Source organism: Panthera pardus, unplaced genomic scaffold (assembly GCF_024362965.1).
Source record: "Panthera pardus isolate Hobbes unplaced genomic scaffold, ASM2436296v1 HiC_scaffold_17, whole genome shotgun sequence".
In the NCBI taxonomy this organism is placed as follows: Eukaryota; Metazoa; Chordata; class Mammalia; order Carnivora; family Felidae; genus Panthera; species Panthera pardus.
In genome coordinates, this window is record NW_026526732.1 from 103,975,531 (window position 1) to 103,999,557 (window position 24,027).

The 24,027-nt window shown below is 40.9% G+C and overlaps 1 protein-coding gene and 1 long non-coding RNA gene across 2 annotated transcripts; both read right to left on the reverse strand.

Annotated features, from left to right (window-relative positions):
- Nucleotides 1-461: 461 nt before the first annotated feature.
- LOC109271729 (uncharacterized) lies at nucleotides 462-4,053 on the reverse strand. The gene is made up of 2 exons (XR_002082086.2): nucleotides 3,437-4,053; nucleotides 462-1,048 (listed from the first exon to the last, which is right to left on the reverse strand). It is a non-coding gene; the product is annotated as an uncharacterized LOC109271729 (long non-coding RNA).
- Nucleotides 4,054-20,782: 16,729 nt separating this feature from the next.
- CUNH6orf141 (chromosome unknown C6orf141 homolog) lies at nucleotides 20,783-22,857 on the reverse strand. Its single transcript, XM_019457376.2, has one exon. It carries the CDS (start codon nucleotides 22,466-22,468, stop codon nucleotides 21,851-21,853), a length of 618 nt encoding a protein of 205 aa, XP_019312921.2. The 5' UTR covers nucleotides 22,469-22,857; the 3' UTR covers nucleotides 20,783-21,850.
- Between the last annotated feature and the right edge of the window lie 1,170 nt (nucleotides 22,858-24,027).

The window sequence follows — 24,027 nt, forward strand, 5'->3', positions numbered from 1 at the left end:
CCTGCATCGGGCTCTGTGCTGAAAGCTCAGAGACTGGAGCCTGCTTCAGATTATGTGTTTCCCTCTCTCTCTTCCTGTCCCCCACTCACTTTCTGTCTCTCTTTCTCTCAAAAATAAATAAACATTAAAATTTTTTTTAAATAACCCTTTAAATCATTAGATTAACTTTTTAATGGTACTTTAATAACTCTAAAAATGGGAATGGTTTCATCTTTACTTTAATTATTTTTAGTAGACTAATATTGGCATCTAGCAAATACTACTAAGCTATTTTAATGTTTCAACAACTTTTTGAAAAGGCATTTCTCACACTATTGTTCTCCAAAATCTTGTTCTTTGAGACATTAGTAGATGTTCTATGCAAAAAAGCAGTGTCAGTGAAGTGAATTTGAGAAATGCTCATATTACAGGCCTCTCTTTTGGTTCATGGTGTGCCTATTAGGATATTAAAGCCTCTGAGAAAAACACCAAAAACCTGTTTAATTTTATTTAATTCAGTTTTCACACTTACTAGTCCTTGGAACATTTTTTTCTTGGAATTCCCACTAACATCTCTTAAAATCAGCATTGAGTAACAACAGTTCATTCAAGATCCCTGATCTTCAGCTTCCAGGATCTACCTTCTTTTATTCCTTCTAGAAATTTGGGACACTTTTTGTCTCTGGCTTGTGTCAATATTTTAATCAAATTCTGGAAATTTTTAAAGGTCCATTCAAGTGTCACTTCTTCTTAGAAGGCATGGTCACCAATAATTTTGTTCCTCTATAAAATCTTTTCTTGACAGTTTGTCACAATCAGCCCAGAACTGGTTTAATACTGTGTATGTGTTTTCCTACTCTGATTAATGAATTCCCTTGTAGGCAAAACAGTAATGAATGCTTCTGTTGTTAATGGCATTGTGCCAGTGTTGCTTGGAAAATGGTTTGATTAACAAGGCACTCAATTCCTGAGACTTAACCTTGATTGATGAAAATGTGAAGCTCTTTGGAGGTCCTAGGATTGCAGTAATCGTATCTTCCCTCTTCAACTTCACGTCTTCTTAGGTACACTAGATTGTTCAAGAGACCATGAAACAGTATTTGTTAGAGAATTGCCATTTCAAAAATGTACACTTTATAGAACATTCTGAATACAGAGATGTCACAAGCCTGCTTGGTTAACACATTTGATAATTCTCCAATCACACATTACTGTGTCAAATATCTTACTTATAATGCACAGATTGTGAATCACACCATAAATAGTTCAGTATATGACTTCAATACATTTTTACAATTTTGGCCATTCATGTTTTACCTATACCACTACTTATACACGGACTATGGGATAAGCCATGAATGAATAAGGAACACTCAGTAGAATTCACTTACAAGAGTGAATTTAAACAAAGGGGAACTGTCAAATACTAAACAAAGTTCTAACTAAAACTTTAATATTTACTCTGAGCCATGTAAGTTCACAATAATGCTACAATCCAATTTGTTATACTTGTGAGCGATGAAGTTGCTGTCTTCTAGAATGTAAGGAAAAGAGTCTTGTCAAATAGTTCCCATTTCCAATAGCACAACTGACAACTGTTAATATTATTTCACTTTGTAATAATTTAGGTTCTGTTACTATAAGTACGTATTTACTCTAAGTACTGATTCAGGGGAACACTGGATCAGGCAACTATATGTATTTTAGGGATGCCTTTTATCTTCGGTATTTATTAGGTCATTTGGGTGGTTAGGGGCCCTATAGAGAATTTGATGAAATATATGATAGAGCTTCTCTCAAGCACATGAATATACTGACAAACCCACCAAATTTAGCAAACAGTGAAGTCCTCCCTGAAGTTTTTAAGGATTACGGAATATTAGAATTACATGGTACTGCTCTATGGGACAGTAAGCCTATTATAAATTACAAAAATAATTATTCTAATCCTGCAAAGAAACAGTGGTAAAGTGAGTGTGCTATGCAGAACTAAAATAGCTTGACCTGGAATCACCTAGGAGTTTGCAAGAAAACCTTTGGATTTATAGCTCTGTCCATAAAGCCCATGTTGTTTTCATGTCTCATCTAACCTCTAAGTAGATGTACTACCACCAGCATAATATACAAAATACTCTGGGTACACAGAACTTACTATAAACCATACCAATATTCATCATAAGTTACTTAATTCCAATGAGGAATTTGCGTTGTCCAATTCAGTCTGCCAGTTAGTTGAGATAAACTTGAAGTCTAAATGAGATGCTATTTCTATAATGCTTTCAGAAATGATGGGGCCTTCCCATTATTGCAAGTATTATATATGTATATTTATCTTTGTTGTTTTTTGTTCTTTCAGCTTTTCAGTGTGTTTCCAGTTTTGGGGTTCCTCCTGAAAAGTCATAAGACAGTACTCAGGAACCAAGATGAATTATTTGCTTTTATAATGATTATAAAAGTGTTATTTCCTAGATTGTCAGCATAAATTTGACAAAAATGACCCAAGAAGTTTCACTGATGCCTTTCTGGTCAGACAGCAGGAGATCATGGTGTTTTGCTCAGGGGTTACCTAGGCCTATTGTGTATTATTTGGTTTAATTAATAGCATCTGGAGGAAAAATATTTCTTTCAAAGAAGAAGGATAGCTGGATTCAATTAAGTTAATCATGGTAGATTTGTACACTCCAAGACATGCTATTTAGTACATTCTGCATTCTCAAATATTTTCCACTGCTTTTCACATCACTCTCTGAAAAAAAAAAAAAAGGACATATACAAGATCCAAAATGTTAGCTTTTAGAATTAGTATAGTATTCCTTTTATTGCAATTGAAATATTGCAATATTTCACACAATATTGAAAATGTTTCAGTTGATTAACACAAGAAAGAGTATTTAATGCAGTTTTTTAAAAAAAGAAAGGGTTGAGCATATTCTAATCACTCGGGTAAAAACTAATTTCCAAGTGGCAAACAGCCTCTCCCATTGTTAGAACTATTTATCATTATTAAATTGGGGACATCGGGGACAGGCTTTATTCAAACACTCTGCACAGCACCCTCATAATGAAAAAATTCTACTGTATCGAGGAAAGAATGCAATGCATTGCTTTTTTAAGTTCATGTTAGGTTATTCACTATGATTGTCCAGTATAAAATTATTTCATCACTAATGATTCCTCTTCTCCTTTCAGGAGAAAAGACACATCTATTGCCCATTTCAGTGATGAAAATTTGGCGGCACTTGTTAGTAATCCGTTTGTGGCTAGTACAGAGACCACGGCCTCCACACTGCACTGGGAGCTTCTGCTCATGATGCGATATACTGAGGTCCAGAGTAAGTCTCCTAAGATTCAGAGCATTGCCTGAAGGAAGGACTCAGAAATCTCTTGGACTGGAAAAGGCAGAATTCTATGGCCACACTGGATACCTTTAATTTATGTCCTTGAGGACAGTGTATACCTTTAGTTTCTTTTTGACGTAAGAAATTAGATTTCACTTCCTAAGCTTCCTGAGATGGTCTGCAGGTGTCACTCCAGGCCGGTCCCCAGAGGAACCTTGGGAATAGAGCCCTCGAGTGGAAGCAGTGCAGAGAAAAGATGAGTCAGGCAGAACTCGGAGAGCACCTGGGTTTGATTTTCACAAGGAAAGAAATGTGAGAAGATGGTTCCAATATCCCCTCCCACGCCAGACTCAAATCACTCTGCGTTTTATCCAGAAAAGGTCTGTGATGAGATCACCAAGCTTGTGGGGTCAGCCCGGCCTCGAACTGCACATCGAACTCAAGTGCCATACACAGAGGTGATCGTTCAGAAGTGCAGAGATTTGCTAATACCCTGCCCACAAGCTTACCTCATGCAACCACCACAAATGTTCTATTTAAAAATTACTACAGTCCCAAGGTAAGGGTTTAAGAAGGGGAAATGAGGGGAGAGGGAAAGGATGTCAGCTGCTCAAAATCACAGAAGCACTGAAATGAACTGTTAAAGACAATCTTGGCCTACCTTTCTTCCTTCCCACCCTCCTTTCCCTTTTTCCTCTCTCTCTCCCTCCCTCCCTCCCGTCCAACAAAAGGTAACTGAGTGTGTCAGTGTGTAAGTACACAAAATAGGTGGTAATTACTCTGTGCAACTTTATAAGGTATAGTTATTTTTATGTGGTAACTGAAGAAATCGGGGATCAGAAGGCTTAAGCGAGGTGGGTGGGTAAAAGGGCCAGATCCCAGGAAAGGCGTGCCTCCACTTAGAGCACTGTTTTCACCTCACAGGGCCCCTCCAGCCTCACTTCCCCCCTCACACAGAAACACCCCCCAGACCCTATGCTTGTCAATCTTACTACTTCCAGATGCATTCTTGTGCTTTCCACTGGCAACCTGAAGAAGTACGCACAGATCTTTGCTAAAAGTACACTGAAGGCAGGGATTGGCATAAGGTCATGGTATGCCCATGGCACTAATTCTTTTCCTTAAAACTAAATCTGCTTGCTGCTTCTGGGCCCATCCCTGCATGAATCCACAGGGGCCACAATGGCTGACATGAGAAAACAAATATAACCAATGTCAAAAAGAAGAAAAAGAGACGACCAAGGAAGCTATAATAATGGCAGGATTTCAGGGTGTCTAACACTCCTACCCATACTACTGGCTGTTAGTCCCTTGGTTTCACTGAGCCCCAGTGGAAATAATTTAGCATACTTGTTACGAGGAGGAAAAAAAATCCACAATGCCCAGGTATATGTAATTATAAATAAAAAACAAACAAACAAACAAAGCAAGGAATGTTTTAAAACAAAACACTTTATTTTTAAAAAGTTTTTTAATGTTTATTTATTTTTGAGAGAGAGGGAGAGCATGATCAGGAGAGGTGGAGCGGGAGAGAGGGAGGGAGGGGGAGAGAGAGAGAGAGAGAGAGAGAGAGAGAGAGAGAGAATCCAAAGAGGGCTCTGAGCTGACAGCAGAGAGCCCAATGTGGGGCTGGAACTCACAAACTGTGAGATTATGACCTGAGCCGAAGTAGGATGCTTAACTGACTGAGCCACCCAGGCGTCCCCAAATAAAACACTTTAAAGCAGTTGTTTGCTTTTTGTGACTCAAAAACTATACAGATTCATGTGATAAAACAGCTAACCACAATGATAGTATTCCAAAACTTTCTTAAAGAGGAGGCTATGATTAAGGTGAAGCAGTAAACATTGTCCTTAATTTAGGGACAGGCTTTTCCTCTTATTCTCGTTTTATTTTTATTTTTCAGAATACTCTTTCCTGTATCACAATTAAACTTCCTTTCTTTGATGGCCCTATGTTGTTTCATAGCCTGTGGCAAGATGTGGAAGGGGGGTAGCTGACTTTTAAGAGTTTGTTTTGAGGGGCCTGTTAAGTTTGTTCACTATCACAGTCCCTGGGGGTAATAGAGCAAAACTTCACTGAGCCTCAAACCTGCCAGGAACTGCACCCAGTTTTAAGGCTCACAGTCACCACATGAGGACTGTTTAACTCCCTTCCTATAAATTTAGAAACTGGGACATATCAAAAGTTAAATAACATGCCGTTATCACATAGCAAACATAGGACTACGTAAGAATTTATTTCCAGTTCTGAGTGCAAGACTCGTGTCTTGTAGTAGGTACAGAACAAAAACTTGGTTGAGTAAATGAATGTTCCACGCTCCATCTTAAACTCCGCCCACTGCCCCTCTACTTTCCCTCCTCTCCTATCCTTCTAGAACACACTGTTTCTGAAAAATTGCCAGCCGAGACCTTCACGCATCTTTTAAGAGCCACCATTTTAGGAAGGTATTTAATCTCTGTCATTAATAACCCTTCTCTTTCTTTTTTTTAACGTTTATTTATTTTTGAGACAGAGAGAGACAGAGCAGGAACAGGGGAGGGGCAGAGAGAGAGGGAGACACAGAATCTGAAACAGGCTCCAGGCTCTGAGCTGTCAGCCCAGAGCCCGACGCAGGGCTCAAACTCACGGACCGCGAGATCATGACCTGAGCCGAAGTCGGACGCTTAACCAACCGAGCCACCCAGGCGCCCCAACCCTTCTCTTTCTAGGGCACTGAGGTCATCACTTTGCTGACCTCGGTACTTTGTGATCAAACACAGTGGGAAAAACCCAACACATTAAAAAAAATTTTTTTTAACGTTTATTTATTTTTGAGACAGAGAGACAAAGCATGAATGGGGGAGGGTCAGAGAGAGGGAGACACAGAATCTGAAACAGGCTCCAGGCTCTGAGCTGTCAGCACAGAGCCCGACGCGGGGCTCGAACTCATGGACCGCGAGATCATGACCTGGGCCGAAGTTGGACGCTTAACCGACTGAGCCACCCAGGCGCCCCCCAACACATTTAATCCTGAACATTTCATCAGTTCTACTGGAAAGTTTATCAAGAAAGAAGCTTTCATGCACTTCTCAGTGGGTAAGGTCTCCTACTTTGAAACAGGTGGTTTAAAAAAATCTGGAGAGATTCTGCCTTGTCTGAGGATTGTGCTTAGGTTTTGTATTTTTTTTTCCATGTGGCACTAAACATAAGAAAAATGGGAAAGTGGAAAGAGACTTTCCTCCCCAGGCTTTAAATTGGCTGTTAAGACATTAGGCATTGGAATGGTATTTTCTTAAGGAATCCTTGAAGATTCCATGCGGCTGAGGCTAGTGTAGAGCCTTGGGAATCTCATGAGAAAGTGTAGCAAGGGTGACAATGTGCAACTCACTTCACTCCAACCAGAAAAGCTTTGCTTCAATATGTGTAAATACCTATGTTTCTCTTAGGATTTCTTGACTAGGAGAGGGAGGGAGGGGGCTTAGGAAAGGGAAGAGAGAAGAGCTTTCCACAAGAGTATATGTTGGAATCCAAGGAACTAAATGACTTTATAATTGTCTGGATCCCTAAGAACCTGAAATGAATTCTTCATTCCTGGAAAAGAATCTTAGAAAAACTATAAACCATAAGCAGTTTGTCACCGTGTGCCTTTCTACTTAAACAACAGCTTAGCATTCACTCCAGATACCCATTCAGTGATAGGTAAACAGCAGTCACCCAAAAGATAGACTTTCCTTAACTACTGATGACTCAGGGATACAGAGAGAGACAGAGTACAATGCATGCTCCAATTTTTTACACACACACACACACACACACACACACACACACACACACACAGGATGATATACAAGAAAATGTAGTAATGACTCCTGATTTAAATAAAAACATAATATCACATTTGGAAACAGAGTGAACAGAAATGAAAAATAATCTACATGTAATTCACAGTGTTGTGAGCTCAATTTTTCTTAACGCTTCCCTGCATTATATTTTGGGGGGAAACAAAAGCCGTGGAAACAAACGATAATCTCTGGAGGGTTCTTCAGCTACATACTTCTAATTCTGAACCCTCATTTTGTAAGTGGAGAGATGGAGCAGTTAGTTTCTCACACATAAAGGTTTCTTTCCTAGTCTCCTTTATCAGACCTTGGATTTACTGATGTTTATGTTTAGAGAGAAGAAACTGATGTTCAAGTTTAAACAGAAGTTTTACTCCCCTTAAAACCCCCTTTTCTCCATAAACAACAATTACTTTTACGCTGACCAACACTGTCTCCAGGTCCTCTGTGGTTTCTCACACACCTGGACCTGGAAGCTTCTTTGGACTATGAGACAAGCAGTAGTAGTTCAGAATTTGGCAGAGAGGCCCATCTTCAAACAATTTTGCCTCAGGAATTCTAAACATCTCCAGATATACTGTGTGTGTGTGTGTGTGTGTGTGTGTGTGTGTGTGTGTGTGTGTGTTTTCCTGCTTTAGGACATCTAGGAGTATTGATACTCTTTTTTTATCCTAGGCAAACAAATGGAAATATCCGTAGAGTATAATAATCACAAAACTATCACCATAAGAAAACATATCATAAAACCAGTTTTGAGTGCTAAGTCCTCATGTTCCTTTAAGTTGTGGTGAAGTCACTCTTCCCCAGTTCTTTTCTTATCACTTCTTCCTTACTTTATTGAGATAGAGATGTTGCTCTCTGGAGGCCTCATTTGATCTTTGATCACCATCACTCTTAACTAATTTTGCATACAGCATTTCTTTTTAAGATAAACAAGATCATTTGCTATGTTTTCACCGATTTATCCTTAAAAACAAACGAAAATGATACATACTTTGTCTTGTTGAGCAGCTAGACTCTTAACCTTGAAACTGAATAAGCCTAAATATAGGGTAGATAATTCACACCCTAAGTTGCATTACATACCCATTTAGATGACACCACTCAATCATACTTTTCATTCTGGGCAGGTGGGAAAATCTGATCCCAAAAGGCAGATTAGGTGTTCCTTCCATGGGCTCCCTCAACACCCTATCATAGCTTGTGACACTGTTAGATTTACCTGTTTCCTTGTTAGGCTCACTTACTGGGCAGGAAGCCCCTTGGGAACAATAGTCTCACAGCCAAGTTTAATTAAATACCTGTATCTTGTTGACATTGCACATGCATTGGTGGATTGAACTGTTAGCTTTCATTCAATAAACATTTTTAGACAGAAGTAGTGGCCTTTCACCCCTAAAAATCTTGCCTTGCTACTAGGCACAGTGAAAAAATACCCCCAACCACCCCATTTGTGGAGTTAATCTGGTTCCTGGAAGTCCTATATAAACCAAAGTACTACTTTACCCTGTGTTGTAAATTATCTACATTTAAATATTTCTCTGAACTTCGAAGTCTTTTGTGACTCAGTATACTTGTGAGTTATTTTACAAATTAAATAAATAAACAACAACAAAAGAAATCTAGCTGGCACGTGCGTGGCTCAGTAGGTTAAGCGTCCGACCAGCTCAGGTCATGATCTCACGGTTCATGAGTTCGAGCCCCACGCCGGGCTCTGTGCTGACAGCTCAGAGCCTGGAGCCTGCTTCAGATTCTGTGTCTCCCTCTCTCTCTGTCCCTTCCCCTGCTTATACTCTGTCTGTCTCTCTCAAAAATAAATAAATATTTTTTTAAAAAAGAGAAATCTAGCTGGACTGTCTACAACATTTTACTGGCAGGAATGCAAAGTATCAGGCTTAGGATTTATAGACTCTGGAAGCAGGGACGAAAAGACTTGGTTGGGCCTTCTGAAGGACTAGAAGCAAAAACTTGTAATAATGCTACATCTCAGTCAAATATGTCATCTTTGTTTTATAATATAACCACAAACTCATTAAATTTGAGCCAGAAAAAAAAGGTGCCATCCTCAACACAATATATCTTAAGAAATGTATATAAACATTAAGCCTCCTGTTTTTTTTTTCTTTAATAAAAAACTTACCGAGAAGACTTCCTTCCTCAATTTTAACTGACCCCACTTTTCAGATACCTTGACATTTTCTCAAATAAGTCATGTTCCAAAAGCAACCAAGTCTCTGTTCTTAAAATGCTTCAGCATGACCTACTGTCTACTTATCCTTTGGCCTCAGGCCTTATATTCCCTAACTCATGCTCTATGTTCTGGTCAGAGTCAAAGTTTTTTCAGCCCTGAAATATATCACGACCCCTTCCACATCTCACCCCATCTTTTTCTGGCTGACTTCTTCTCACCCTTTGCATAGGAGCTGTCTATGCAGCTTTGTGAGAGATACAAAGCTCTCACACAAAGGAGGAGTCCTCCCTGGCCCTTCAAATCACATTGGGTACCTTTATTATCTGTTCTCATGACACACTTGGCTTTACCTGCTGTAGCATTTTTCACATTGAAATGTTAATGTTTATTTAGCTGCCCATCTCCCTCTTGGGAGCTCATAAGGTAGGTAGCATGTGTAGTTAATTTTGTATTTCCGGGGCTTAGGAAGAGTCCATGAGGCTCAGAAGAGGTACATTCTAAAGTAGGAGAAATCACACATGGACAGCTTTTGTCTTTGTCCAAATTGTGGCTCAGATTTTTGTGCTCGTATATCTTATAATCCTCCACCATGTCCATCTCTCCAGGTCTCCAGATGTGCGTTGGTGAGTCACTGGCCAAGATGGAGCTTTTCCTGTTCTTCACCAGCCTCATGCAGAAGTTCGCCGTCCATCCATCCCCTGAGGTCTCCCATCTAGACCTGGACCTAACCCCTGACATTGGCTTTACCACTCAACTCATGCCTCACAAGATATATGTTCTGCTCTGAGCCTAGGCTCTGCAATACAAGACGCAGCCCTAGTTCTTGATGTGCCAGCTTCCCTTTTCTGCATTTTGCCAGCCATGATATTCTGCCAAGCACTTCAGCTTTATTTAAATCATCAGCCACATTATCACAGAGGGTTCTGAGTTCCTGTGCTAATCAATGTAGTGGAAACCACCTTACTGCCATTCTCTAAGACAGAACATTGGCACCTAGAAACTTCACTTCCTGCTCTAAGGTCTTTCAAGTCAAATCTGTCCTTTTCTTCCAGGGGATAGGACACATCTAAGTATCACCAATCAATCGTTTTAATTGGTTTGCTCAGGAAAACAATATAATGCTTTGTTCTAGAATGCCCAAGAACACCTTCAAAGTTGCAAGGAAGAAAATTAAACTTAAAAAAATTTTTTTTAATATTTATTTATTTTTGAGAGAGAGAGACAGAGCATGAGCAGTGGACGGGCAGAGAGAGAGGGAGACACAGAATCCAAAGCAGGCTCCAGGCTCTGAGCTGTCAGGCACAGAGCCTGACGCAGGGCTTGAATTCACGAGCTGTGAGATCATGGCCTGAGCCGAAGTCAGACATTTAACCAACTGAGCCACCCAGGGGCCCTAAGAAAATTCAACTTTTGAGTGAGGAGCACACTAAGCATAAGACATTGGCTTCATTCTGTGAATAACCAAAAAGGGAGGATTAATAGCAGATAATTGCTTACGAGTACTGCCAGTTTGCTGAGCTCAGAAAGCGAATTCCTCTGCTCTGACATAACTGGAACTTGCAGACCCCAGTCCCCTGTGTTCAGTGCTCTGAAGTCCCAGTGAAGGCACATGCAAGCAACACGGCTGCAGAATAACAAAATCATCGGCAGTTCCCAAGACACAAAAACCATCTTCAGTTTTTATGGAGTCAAATGTATGTCCCCATCATCAACATAAATGGTTCTCCCCTGCTCTTACCTGATCCCTGTCAGAGCAAAACTGGCACTGGATAAAGTTATGCCATGAAGCAAGACTTTAAGGCTACTGCAATAGAGAAAAGATGCCAGAACTTAGTCTGAACTCAACTCTGCTGAAACAAGGCGGGGAAGAGTTTTGAAGTGTCCTGGTGAGTGAGTAGAAGAGCACAGGTGATGTTTAGTGTGGAGGCTGATCAATGGCATGTGTCCCCTACTCTGAGTTACTTCTTAACTTGCACATTTTTTCTCTAGGATTAGGCCATGAGTGTTTGCTAACTAACAGCATCCGTTGAAGCCAGACTTCTACCCTCCCATGGGGACTGGAGACAGGGGTGCTGTCTTCCTTGATAATTGCATTTCAAAGAGATGGGTTCCAGGTCCTTGCAAAAGACATCCTTGGGTTGTAAATCTGGCAGGAGGCTCTTTTTTTTTTTTTTTTTTTAATAATTACAACTCAAAGAGGGCAGAGAAAGAATTGATGTGAAAGTTTTCTAAAGTAAATGCCCTAAGAAAATGGAAGGCAGGAACTAAAGTCAGGAAAAAGCTGGTCTAAAGCTTAGTCAAACTGAGAGGAATGTTACGTCCTTCTTGGTCATCCCCCAAGCAGCACTGTACACAGAGTCCTTTTAGAAAGAGTCAGATGGGGAATATTCAGGTTCCCCGACTTTGTTGAACTAAATAAAGCCGCCAATGCCAAAAGAAATAGGACCTGTTAATTTTAACTTATTGTTTGAACACATTCAAGAAGTAGCAGCATTTTCTGAGTTACACTTAGTACCTAACTGGTGTACAATAATATATGTTAAATCTCCATCCAAAGTCAAAATTAATTTGTGGACTGCTTTCACTCATAGAGGGGAAAGATACAATTTTGATTAGAGATCAGGAAATATGAGCTTCAATTCCAAACCTTTAGTCCCCCATGTTTGTGACTTTATGACCACATGTTGGCAGTGGCATACTTAGTGAATCTGGCACCAAAAAGAAGTTAATTTTTAAAACCAGCATGAGTTGGGAGAACTGGACAGCAACATGCAGAAGAATGAAACTAGACCACTTTCTTACACCATTCACAAAAATAAACTAAAAACTGGATGAAGGACTTGAATGCGAGACAGGAAACCATCAAAACCCTAGAGGAGAAAGCAGGAGAAAACCTCTCTGACCTCAGCCGCAGCAATTTCTTACTTGACACTTCTCCAAAGGCAAGGGAATTAAAAGCAAAAACGAACTATTAGGACCTCATTAAGATAAAAAGCTCTGCACTGCAAAGGAAACAATCAACAAAACTAAAAGGCAACTAATGGAATGGGAAAAGATATTTGCAAGTGACATATCAGACAAAGGGCTAGTATCCAAAATCTATAAAGAACTCACCAAACTCCACACCTGAAAAACAAATAATCCAGTGAAGAAATGGGCAGAAGACATGAATAGACATTTCTCTAAAGAAGACATCCAGATGGCCAACAGGCACATGAAAAGATGCTCACCGTCACTCCTCATCAGGGAAATACAAATCAAAATCACCCTGAGATATCACCTCATGCCAGTCAGAGTGGCTAAAATGAACAAATCACGAGACTATAGATGCTGGAGAGGATGTGGAGAAACAGGAACCCTCTTGCACTGTTGGTGGGAATGCAAAATGGTTCTGCCGCTCTGGAAAACAGTGTGGAAGTTCCTCAAAAAATTAAAAATAGATCTACCCTATGACCCAGCAATAGCACTGCAGGGAATTTACCCAAGGGATACAGGAGTACTGATGCATAGGGGCACTTGTACCCCAATGTTTATAGCAGCACTCTCAACAATAGCCAAATTATGGAAAGAGCCGAAATGTCCATCAACTGATGAATGGATAAAGAAATTGTGGTTTATATACACAATGGAGTACTACATGGCAATGAGAAAGAATGAAATCTGGCCTTTTGTAGCAACGAGGATGGAACTGGAGAGTGTTATGCTAAGTGAAATAAGTCATACAGAGAAAGATACCATATGTTTTCACTCATATGTGGATCCTGAGAAACTTAACAGAAAACCATGGGGGAGGGGAAGGGGGAAAAAAAAGTTACAGAGAAGGAAGGAGGCAAACCATAAGAGACTCTTAAAAACTGAGAATAAACTGGGGTGCCTGGGTGGCTCAGTCGGTTGCGTGACCGACTTCGGCTCAGGTCATGATCTCACAGTTTGTGGGTTCAAGCTCTGCATTGGGCTTTGTGCTGACAGCTAGGAGCCTGGAGCCTGCTTCAGATTCTGTGTCTCCCTCTCTCTCTGCCCCTTCTCCACTCATGCTCTGTCTTTCTCTGTCTCAGAAATAAACATTAAAAAATTAAAAAAAAAAAAACCTGAGAATAAACTGAGGGTTGATGAGGGGTGGGAGGGAGGGGAAAGTGGGTGATGGGCATTGAGGAGGGCACCTTGTTGGGATGAGCACTTGGTATTGTATGGAAACCAATTTGACAATAAATTCCATCTTAAAAAAATAAACAAATAAAGTTAAAAAAAAACCAGCATGAGAAAAGAATGTTCAGCAATAGTCATAAAGTAAAACAAAGAACTTTGATCCTTTGGTTAGTCTAATGATTTGTGTAAATAATTGTCAAGTAACCTTTAATAAAACTGAAGTATCTGCAAAAGAAACAACTACTAAATTACACCACTCATGCAATGTTTTATTTTCTTGACTCATTCTTTAGTTTTAAAATAATGAATAAAAAATAAATTTAATGTTAAATACATTATCCGAGTCCAGTAAAAGTTTATGTATGAACTAAATTTGCAGTTATCAAACAAAAACTATTACATTTTACTGTTTTCTTATTTTAAATTTTACACATAATATCACATGAAGCGTCAGAACTGAAGTAACTCAAGTTCATTTTCTTAATCACTATAATTGCTCTGTTAATGTTTATATTGAATCTTGAAATGCAGGAATATATAAGGGTTGGAGACAAAACGTGCACTCCCAGTGAGCTGAAAGTATTCAGAACCCTTAGGAATTTACTCTCAAAATGAACACATGTAGTTGATTCCACATGCATGTGTGAGAGAGAGATATTAGGGGGACAACATTGAAGAGTTCTTTAAATGATCTTCCTCACAAAAAAAAAGAAAACTTTTAATGTGTTCATTTCAAGCTTACACTTGTATTATTCAAATTCAAGCAGTAATCAGGAATTTTTTAGAAGTTAGATCAACAATAGAATTTTTTTAGAGAGGGGTATTCTATCACTAAACACTTGGTGATGATAAAAAGCAGATAGACTTTTAGTTCAGGTTTATCCCTGTTTTAACAGCTCTAAAGATGACACACAGCTTTTATTTTGCTCCTCAGGCCAAGTCTTTGGCATGTCATTAATTACAGGTCACAGAATCTCCTTTCTTCCACTCAAACATGTTTTTAAGTTCACTTATTTATTTTGAGCGAGAGAGAGGAGCAGGGGAGGGCAGAGAGAGAATCCCACCAGGCTCCACACTGTCAGCAGAGCCCAATGTGGGGCTCGAACTCACAAACTGTGATATCATGACCTGAGCTGATATCAAGATTTGTACGTTTAACCAACTGAGCCATCCAGGTGCCCCCTTCCATTCCAACATTTTGATTATAGAATTATTTCACTTGTACATTTGCACATTTTCCCACTCAGTTATGTTGGGATGGAAAGACTGCATAACCTAGTGTAATACTGTATGCTAATTATACTACAATTAAAAAAAAAAAAAAAAAGAAAGAAAGAAAAGAAGGACTGCAGAGCCTGAACCATATAACCTCAGGGATCTGCATTAATACTGAGGCTGTCTTGGAAAGCCCACAGGTACTCTCATGGCTTCTCTGAGACACGGAGACCAGCTGTCAGAGAACCAATCTTTACAGAAATTGACTGTGTACCGAAGCCCTTGCTGAGAGCTGTCTTGGTTTCGTAAAAAGTATCTGGTGTCCATTATACTCCCCCACCCTTCTCCCAAGTAAGCTGAATTTGGGAATTCAATTATATCCACTTTTCCAAAAACCTAGTAAACTTTCGAAACAACTTCAAAGTCGTAAGATTTTTTTTTTTTTTTTTTTTTTTTTGAAGTTGGACGTGTGCCTAAGGATAATAGAGTGGGTATAGAATCAGCTTTAAGACTCAGGGTTTTGGGCCTGGGGCAGGTTGTCTAACAAACCAGGCTTAAGATCAGGCTTATGCACCCAGCAATCTCAGTGACCACTGGGAAATCCACATGCCCAGGTAGACTTTACACAGCCCTTACCTCAGTAAGGAGGCACTAATCCATTATACAGCATTTTGGGTCCCAACAGTCAGGGCTGAACTATGCCAAAGCATATTTCACCCCCATAAAGAAACTACTTGCAATGCTGTACTCTGGATGTTTCTAAGAAATAAATATAATGTGATTATCTCCAAAAAAGAATTCTGTGACTGGACCTTCCAGAATTCTGTGACTAGGTCTTCTGGTGTCTAATTCTGTCTTCAAGATTGTCCTAAAATTAATGAAAGACTGAATATAAAAGTGGACAATGGCCAGGCCATGTATGATAATATGTGAAAAAAGACAGAAAAGCATCTTAGTAAAAGCCACTGGTTTGGTTTTGATATGATTTCTTGTGTTGTATGTGTTCTGTTGTGTTATAAAAGACTGAAGCCTGGGTTAGGATAAAAAGTGAACTAAACAGTAATAATAACACAGATAATAGTAATATTATTCTAATAGCTAATATTAAGCATTTTTGTTGTTCCAAGTATTTTTAACTTACTCCTGGGGGAAAAAAAACCAAACCTTATGATGTTGATATTATTTATCTGGTTGTAGAACTATGACCACAATTTGTAAAGCAAATAGCTTGGGAACCACAGCCTCAGCAGCAATCAGCCCAGAAAGATCAGAACTTGGTCAGTGACTGCCAGCTTCCCTTTTTTTTTTTTTGGTACCCTTCTAGCGCAGGATACACCAGAGAAAGCCCCAAGCCAAACATACAAGAAGTCTCTCTAAAAATAATTTTTTTAATGTTTACTTATTTTGAAAGACAGAGAATAAGCAGGGGAGGAGTAGAGAGAGAAGAGAAAAAATTCCAAGGGGGCTCCAGGCTCAGAGTGGGGGCCAGACTCAGAGCTCCTTCTCACAACTGTGAATCACAACCTGAGCAGATATCGAGAGTCAGTGGCCAACTGAGCCATCCAGGCGTCCCAAAGAAGTTTTTTTAGATAGCCCATCTCCAGCTTCTCTATGTTAATAGTTTCCAATCAGAGCATATATGAAGCCTTTTTTTCACTACTGTCAAAGAAAAATTGTACCAGACAGAATGGAACGGCAAGGAAGAATTTATTTAACACTGATAAATAACTTTAAGAATTTATTGCAATAGGAGAGAGAAGATGAACTGAATTAAACTCAACTCCTTTGAAATAAAAGGTGACAGAGTTTTTAAGCACTGGGGTAGGTTAGTGGAAAAGTACTGGGGGGCACTGAGAGGAGGGTGGTCAATTCAATTAGGCCCTCTTGTTTGCTAATTGATACTTATTAAGGTAGGCTCTTACCTTCTCCCAGACACTGGAAGTTAGGAGCCCTATCTTTTTTTTTTTATTACATTTCCAAGAGATGGCTCCCAGATCCTTGAGAAAGATGTTCTCCAGATGTAAAAACAGACACGAAGTTGAGAGATTTACATGCCAAAGAGGCAAAGAAAGAATTGACAATTTCAAGTTTTGTAAAGAAAATGCTCCAAGGAGGGGCACCTGGGTGGCTCAGTCGGTTAAGCGGCCGACTTCAGCTCAGGTCACGATCTTGCGGTCCGTGAGTTCGAGCCCCGCGTAGGGCTCTGGGCTGACAGCTCAGAGCCTGGAGCCTGCTTCCGATTCTGTGTCTCCCTCTCTCTCTACCCCTCCCCCGTTCGTGCTCTGTCTCTCTCTGTCTCAAAAATAAATAAACGTTAAAAAAAAAATTAAAAAAAAAAAAAGAAAATCCTCCAAGGAAAGGGAGGTCAAAAGCTTACACTCAGAAAGCAAGCTGTCTGGTTTAGTCAAGCTGGGGGTAACATTAAGGTCATCGTGGTTACTGTAAAGCATTCCCACTGCCCTGCCTGCCTTTGCTTCCCTGCCCAGTGCCAAGTGAGGCTGGCTAATTCCTTTCCTACACCGAACTCTAAATAAAGAACGTCTGCCCGTCCAGTTTTGCAAAGGCTGCAGTCTCCCCAAAAGTATTCATTCTATCATAACACTTTGAAATCTGAGTTTGAATTTAAAGTTAATTCCAAGCCTCAAAGCAAGCAAGTCTAACGTTTCGTTGGTCACTATTGGCAGAACAGTGCCTAAGAACGGATTATAACTTCTTACTCTTTCCAAAGTAAACAGTACTGTGTCACCTCTTATCTTCATCTGGAGAAGTTACAAAGATTTGCCCTCCTTAATTAAAGAGCAAAGTACCCACTAGAGTTCTAAACAAATCAGGGTGTTCAAGAGTCAAGGCCTTTGTTTTCTTATCTGAATCACTGATTCGTGGATTCAAATTCAGGCTCCACCTTCCTCCCCAACCCCTTGCAATTCATTAACAGGAGACCTGACTCAGCCTGTAGAAGTGTTGAAATTGTGTTTTCCTTAATGACTTCCTGCCCTTCCTCCCTTAAGGGGTTTTTTAAGTACTGTCTCACATCCTTAGGTAATAAAAGAACCACATTTCTGAACTCTAATAATCAATGTTTCATTATGAAAACCTCTAGACTAATGACTCTTTAAAAAAAAACCACAGATTTTTAGAGATCTCCTTGCCAATTCACGAATCAATATATACCTCACTCTTTTGTAATCTCTAAATGCCTTTGTAATTCTACAAAGTGTTATTTCCATGGCATTGTTAACAATTGTTAATGGGGAATAGAGAGAAAATGAAAACGTTTTGGTTTTTGTGACAAAGTAGGACACAGAACTACATACAGCATATATATCAGTACTTCTCAAACTTTAATGTGAGCCACCCAGTGGTCTTGTGGGAATACAAATTGTGATTAAATATTTAGAATTGTGATTAAACATTTAGACTGGGGCCCGAGATTCTCCAAGTCTAAAAAAAAATATTCTTAGAGACGCCCATGCTTCTGGTTCACCCTGAATAGCATCACTATATCTTAGTTTATGTAGTTGACGATACTCAGATTTTATAATTGCTTATGCCAAGAAAAGCATAGTTCTGTAGGTATGGATATACACATAAAAAATAAAGTAAATAAAACAAGACTGGAAATGTATCAGATATGAACAGATTTGGGGTCATGGGTGAATTTTTGTTTCCTTTTACTCCAGTTTTCTTTTTCCTTGCAAACTATTTCCTCAAACTTTTCTGCAGTGAATATAACTTCTTTTAACAGGAAGATTTGTCTTTCTTTCTCCTTTTTATAAGCAAAAAGGCACATAAAGTATTGGTGATAAAGAACAAGAACAGCAAGTCAAATGTAATGCATGTCAAAGTTGGCGAAGGATGTAGACAAAGGTTTTAAGAGAGGACAACACTTGCCTAATGGGGACAAAGGTTTTAAGACAGGCCAACACTTGCCTGATGGAACTTATGTGATATTTGCCTTATGGTCACTTGAGTGGCCACGGGGCTTCTGGAAGTCCTTGCTATGATTCATCCACCTGAGACAATTATAGATGATCATATTTTCCAGCAAGGTGGTGGTAAGACCAAACAGCCAACACCCAGCCATTCGCAGAGATTTCTTAGTATTGAGAATGCTCAAATTTCACTTTGGATTCACTCCCAGGACACTGTGAATGGGAAAAGACTCAGGCTCCTCACTCAAGAGGGTTCTGTTTGGATATTGAAAACCTGTGCAGCTAATTCAACAGTGCTTCAACTTACTACTTCGTATCAGGGAGACCTCGGTTTAATTAGAAAATCTGTAAGCGCATTGTAGGCAGTCAACAAGAAGGCTGGCAAGTGCTTTAAAAATAACCTTTATTTTAGGGGCACTTGGGTGGCTCAGTTGGTTAAGTGGCTGACTTCGGCTCAGGTCATGATCTCACAGTTCATAAGTTCAAGTTCCACATTGGGATCTGTGATGACAGCTCAGAGCCTGGAGCCTGCTTCCGGTCTGTCTCCCTCACTCACTGCCCCTCCTCTGCTCACACTCTGCCTCTGTTTCTCAAAAAAATAAAAATAATTTTTACTTGAGATAAAATTAACGTAAGTATACTTGGACTAAAAGAGTTAAGCTGACTTGAATAAATACATTTTTGTCAGAAAGGAGGTAAGATTAAAACGGGTATCTATTCTGCTTCTCTGGGACAATAGGGCATCAGATTTAAAACTCTAAGGGGAAACTAACCTGACACCTAAAGAAAGCATTCAAAACTCCTACAAAGGGGAACTAAGCAGACTTGAAACCTCTTCAAAGACTGTCAAGCATGATGCACCTTAGGCCTTTGAATCAAGATGTGGAGGTCATTTCTAAGAAATTTAAGGATGTACCTGAAATAAGTTTAAGCAAAAACCAGAGATAAGTTTTTTCTTTCAGGAATGCATAAGTCAATAAAAATCAGTGGTTTGGATCACAGGATTCCTGGTGTTGTATGCCTTCAGCTGTTTTTCTTATTAAATAAAAGAATGGTTAGGATGAAAGTGAACTAAACAATCACAACACTAATAATAACAGCTAACTCAGCATTTTTACTGTGCCAAGCATTATTCTAAGGTTTCTTCATTTAACTTAATCCCAGGAAAAAAACTTTATTATGAGGTTGATGCTATTTATTATTCCTACTTAACAAATAAGGACACAGAGGCACATAGAGATTAAGCACTTGTCCAAAGTCACAGTAAGAAATGGGACAGTTTTGAACCCAAAAGCTGAACTTCAGAGTTTGCCTCCATACAGAAGGCAACAAAATGACATTTTGGTCAACGTTGAGGAGGCTTTCCTTGCTGACTGTAAATTCAATGTTCAGTCACCTGGGTCACATAATGACTCACAACCAAATTCATTAAATTAATTTTCAGTCCTGAAAACTGTCTACCAAAGAAATTTAACCTCACATAGGGGCCAGACAAGTTTGTTGGAGTAAAGGATAATTCACTTTATGGGGCTTATATTACCCTTTCTATCTACCAAGCAGCTTTGAACCGAGATGAGGTCAGGTGCTGAATTCTTCTCTCCAGTGTGGGTCTCATGGTCCTAAGAACTGCCAGTGGTGATCCTCCAGCCAAAAGACCTTGTAGGACTCTGGGGCATCAAGGTGATTCTAGCACCTTCCATAAACATGAGTCAGAAAACCCAGGATGCTCTGTCATGTTTTGACTCCCTACAAGTAAGTTCCTCTGAAGGCCATTCTCAAACCTTTAGAAGGGAGATTGTATTCTTACCTACTTAATAAGTGTATGCAATTACTAGCTGTGTGACCTACCCAAGCCACGTGGTCTCTATACCTAGGTTAGGTCATCTGTAAAACAGGGATGTATCTTACCTATCTTGTCTGCCAGGAGGCAAGAGGATCAGATGATATCTGAGGACATTTCAAGCTCTAAATTGAAAATAAAGGGCAAAGAGGGAGGAATGAGGTAGGGGGCCCTGTTCAACAGTTTACTCCTCAAAAGCCAGGAGTCCCATTTGTTTTGTTCATTCTTGAAGTAACCAAAGACTCCTTCAACACAGCTGAAGTCCAGCAGTACATCTTTGCTTCTCACTGATCTCCAAACCAGGCCACACTACTAAAGAGTTCATGACAACAGTATTTAATAAAAAAAAGAGGAACAAATAAAATGAGTTATTTCAATAGCACCAGAAAAAATTTCTTTCTTTTCCAACACATCAAGAGAGACGTATTTTCAATCCAGTCTTGCATACAAATGTTATTAATAAGGAGCTAAGGACATGAGTAAGACACACAAATCATGTAAAGCAAACTATACATTATCTACCTTGAGATCCGATTTATCTACCGTATTTAAAACTTTAAAATAAATAACAACCAGATAAAAAGTATTTTTACTAGACTAAATACTTTGGAGTATAAAGCCCATTTAAATGGCATCTCACCTTCAAAGCTGGGCCTTCTGTTCTCCCTCTTCTTTTCCTAGTTTTGTTTTTTTCCCCAACACTTAATGAAATAAAAAAGAAAAATGTGCACATCAGAAGAAAGTAAAAAGAAAATATTTTGTTTACTTGGTACTTTAATTTTCCCATTTCTTTTTACTTTACTTTTCAGCTTTAAAAGAAGCCGCTCTCCTCTTCTACTCCCACCCCCTTTAGGGGGCAGACCTCAAACTGCACTTCTGGTTTTAGTTCTTAGAGAGATCACGGAGGCAGCAAAGAGATCAATTGAGATGTATTGCAAAATGAGACTTAACAAAAGCATTTTCTTATTTCAAAAGGCTCACATTTTACCAATCTGAAAATACCTTTCCTGCCCCTCTTCTAAATGACTTAGGTCCCCAGGCCGTCACAGTATTTAAGACACAAAGGAGGTATTATGTTGCTCACTGTTCTTCATTCTGTGTGGAGTAACATCCGCCTCCCAGAAGCGCTGCCTCAGTCTTTCAAAAAGTCCTTCCGTTGGATAACTACAGGCTGGCGTTCCCAGGAGAGAATTTTTCTTTTCTTAAGGATTATTGCTCAACCACCTGCTCGCAACATTCCTCAGGCTCTCCTTTCCTGTTTCATATCCTCGGGCAATCAAGTCCTCGGGGACCGCGAAGTGACCTCTCCGCAGCGTGGACGCGGGGTGCCTCCCCCCAAGGGGAGAGAGCCCGGGGTTCTCGGGGGGCCTGGCGCCCCACAGCCGGCTTCATTCCCTGTTGGTGCGAAACGTGATCGCGGTCATGGAGTGCTCCTCCGTGCGCCTGGTCATGCGGCCCTGCGTCCAGGCGGTCCACAGGACTTCCTCTGTTACCTGATAGTCCACGATCCGCACGAGCACGGACTTGGGCGGGGCTGCGGGGTCCTGCGGCGGGGCTCCGAACGGAGCGTCTACACGGCTGCCAGAAATTCCCTTTTTTCCCGGAAAGAGGGAAGGGCAGTTGGGTTCCCGGTAGTCTCCGGCCGCCTGGAAGAAGTCCTCCTCACCGGCCGCTTCTTCCCGCGCAGGGTCCCCTGGAGTCCCCAACCATCTCTCTGGGTGCAGAAGAAAGAGCACTTTCTCTCTGACCCAGGGCTCACAGTCCAGGTTCTCCGCCACCGGGCGGTTCTCGGGAGCGCCGCCCCGGCTTCCGCTCGCCCCCGCAGTCGCCGCGGGATTCCGGGAGCCAGGAGCCAGGGGAGCCCCGCGCCCCACGTCTCGCGGAAAGGACCCGGCGCGCCCCAGGCTGCGGGGAGCGCCCGCGAGATTCTCAGGCCCGTTCTCAGGCCCGCGGGGCCCCGGGGCCCCGGGGCCGGGGCCCCCCAGCCCGGTGGGAGGCTCATTCATCCGTCGGCCCTTTCAGCGGTTCCGGCAGCAAATTCCCACTGAGCTGGGGAAAGCGCGGGCCGCGCGGGCGCTGGGTGTGGTCCCGGGGCCGCCCGCCTCGCCCCGCCCCGCCCACGGCCAGCTGGGTGCAGACCCCGCCTCCTGCAGCTCGGCGCCTCCCGGCGCGTCCACCTGGGGCCGCCTAGCTTGATCTCCCCGCAGGCGCTTCTCTTTCTTCTTCTTACTCTCGGCCCTAGCCCTGCTGCTTTTTTCGTACTTCTCTACCCCTCTTACATCCCAGTTGTATTCTGGTTCCCACCTTCTGCTTTTCTACAGGGCAGAGGCGCAAAAGACACCCTCGCACAGCGCCCCCCTTGAAGTACCCGCGACGAGGCGCCCTCTTCTTCCCAACGACACGCCTCCAGGTGAAGGAATAGGGAAGGTTGTTTTGGTTTTGCTTTAATTATCTGAGTTAATCAAATGCTGTGAAAACGGTTTCGTGTCCACTCCAAATCCATCCCCATCATGCTGCCAACATTATTGAATGTGGATCTAGGGATCAGGCTAGAAAAGTTGAAGCCTTTGAGAACGCGGCTTCTGGTGGGGTTGTTCTTCTTTTGGGATGCCAGGATCTGCAGGACAGTGGTCGCTTCTATCTTCATTTTGGCTATAATCGATGCTTATCCTGCGAAGGGGGTTAGTGCTTTGCATGGAACAAAAACAAAACAAAAACATCACTAAATGAACGTCTTCAGGATTTAAAATTTGGTGTTTGCGTCATTTTTGTATTTTTTTATTTTTGTAGAACAAAGATCAAGGTGTCTTTTTTTTTAAGTTTATTTATTTGTTTTGAGAGAGAGAGTATAAATGGGGAGGGGTAGAGAGAGCGAGAAAGGGAATCTCTGCACTGTCAGTGCAGAGCAGGATGCAGGCTCGAACTCACAAACCGTGAGATCATGACCTGAGCTGAAATCAAGAGCCTGAGGTTTAGCCAACCAAGCCACCCAGGCACTCCTCATTATTTTTTAAATCTATACCTTTACTCCTCCACTCCCTTTCTCTTTCACCCCAGCGGTTAAAAAAAAAGTATATATCTGAAGTTCTGAAGGAAAAAAAAAAGTATGTATTTCTGGGTAGACTTTTGGAATCTTCTCATTGGCCACCTGCTGACACCCTCATCCTTGACTAGGGTTAATGGGGGAAACTAGCTCATGGAGAAAGGGGAGGTCAGTTTGTGATTGCCAGTCCATCCTTAGTAACAGGTGCTTGTTTTACTAGAAAGTGCTCACTGTTTTCCTGTCTACTTAAGTAAAAATGACTGGGATGGTGGAAATTTCTACCCATATCTGAAGAACCAAGTGGTGTGCTTAAAGAGATATTTTGGAAAGAGAGGACCTTCTGCTGTTTATGAAGTCATTCATATGTATATGAGTGTTGGAGGAGTGAGAAAACCTGGGTCAGATCTGGCTGAAAAGATGCCTGACCTTGGGCTGGTTACTGCTAAATGACAAAGTTGTTAAATGTTTTAGACAAGAATTGTTCTAAGCACTCTATATATTTAAATTCATTTATTCTTCATG

Excerpts from the sequence above, each read along its gene's own strand:
- CUNH6orf141 (XM_019457376.2), bottom strand. The coding sequence starts at position 22,468 with ATGAATGAGCCTCCCACCGGGCTGGGGGGCCCCGGCCCCGGGGCCCCG.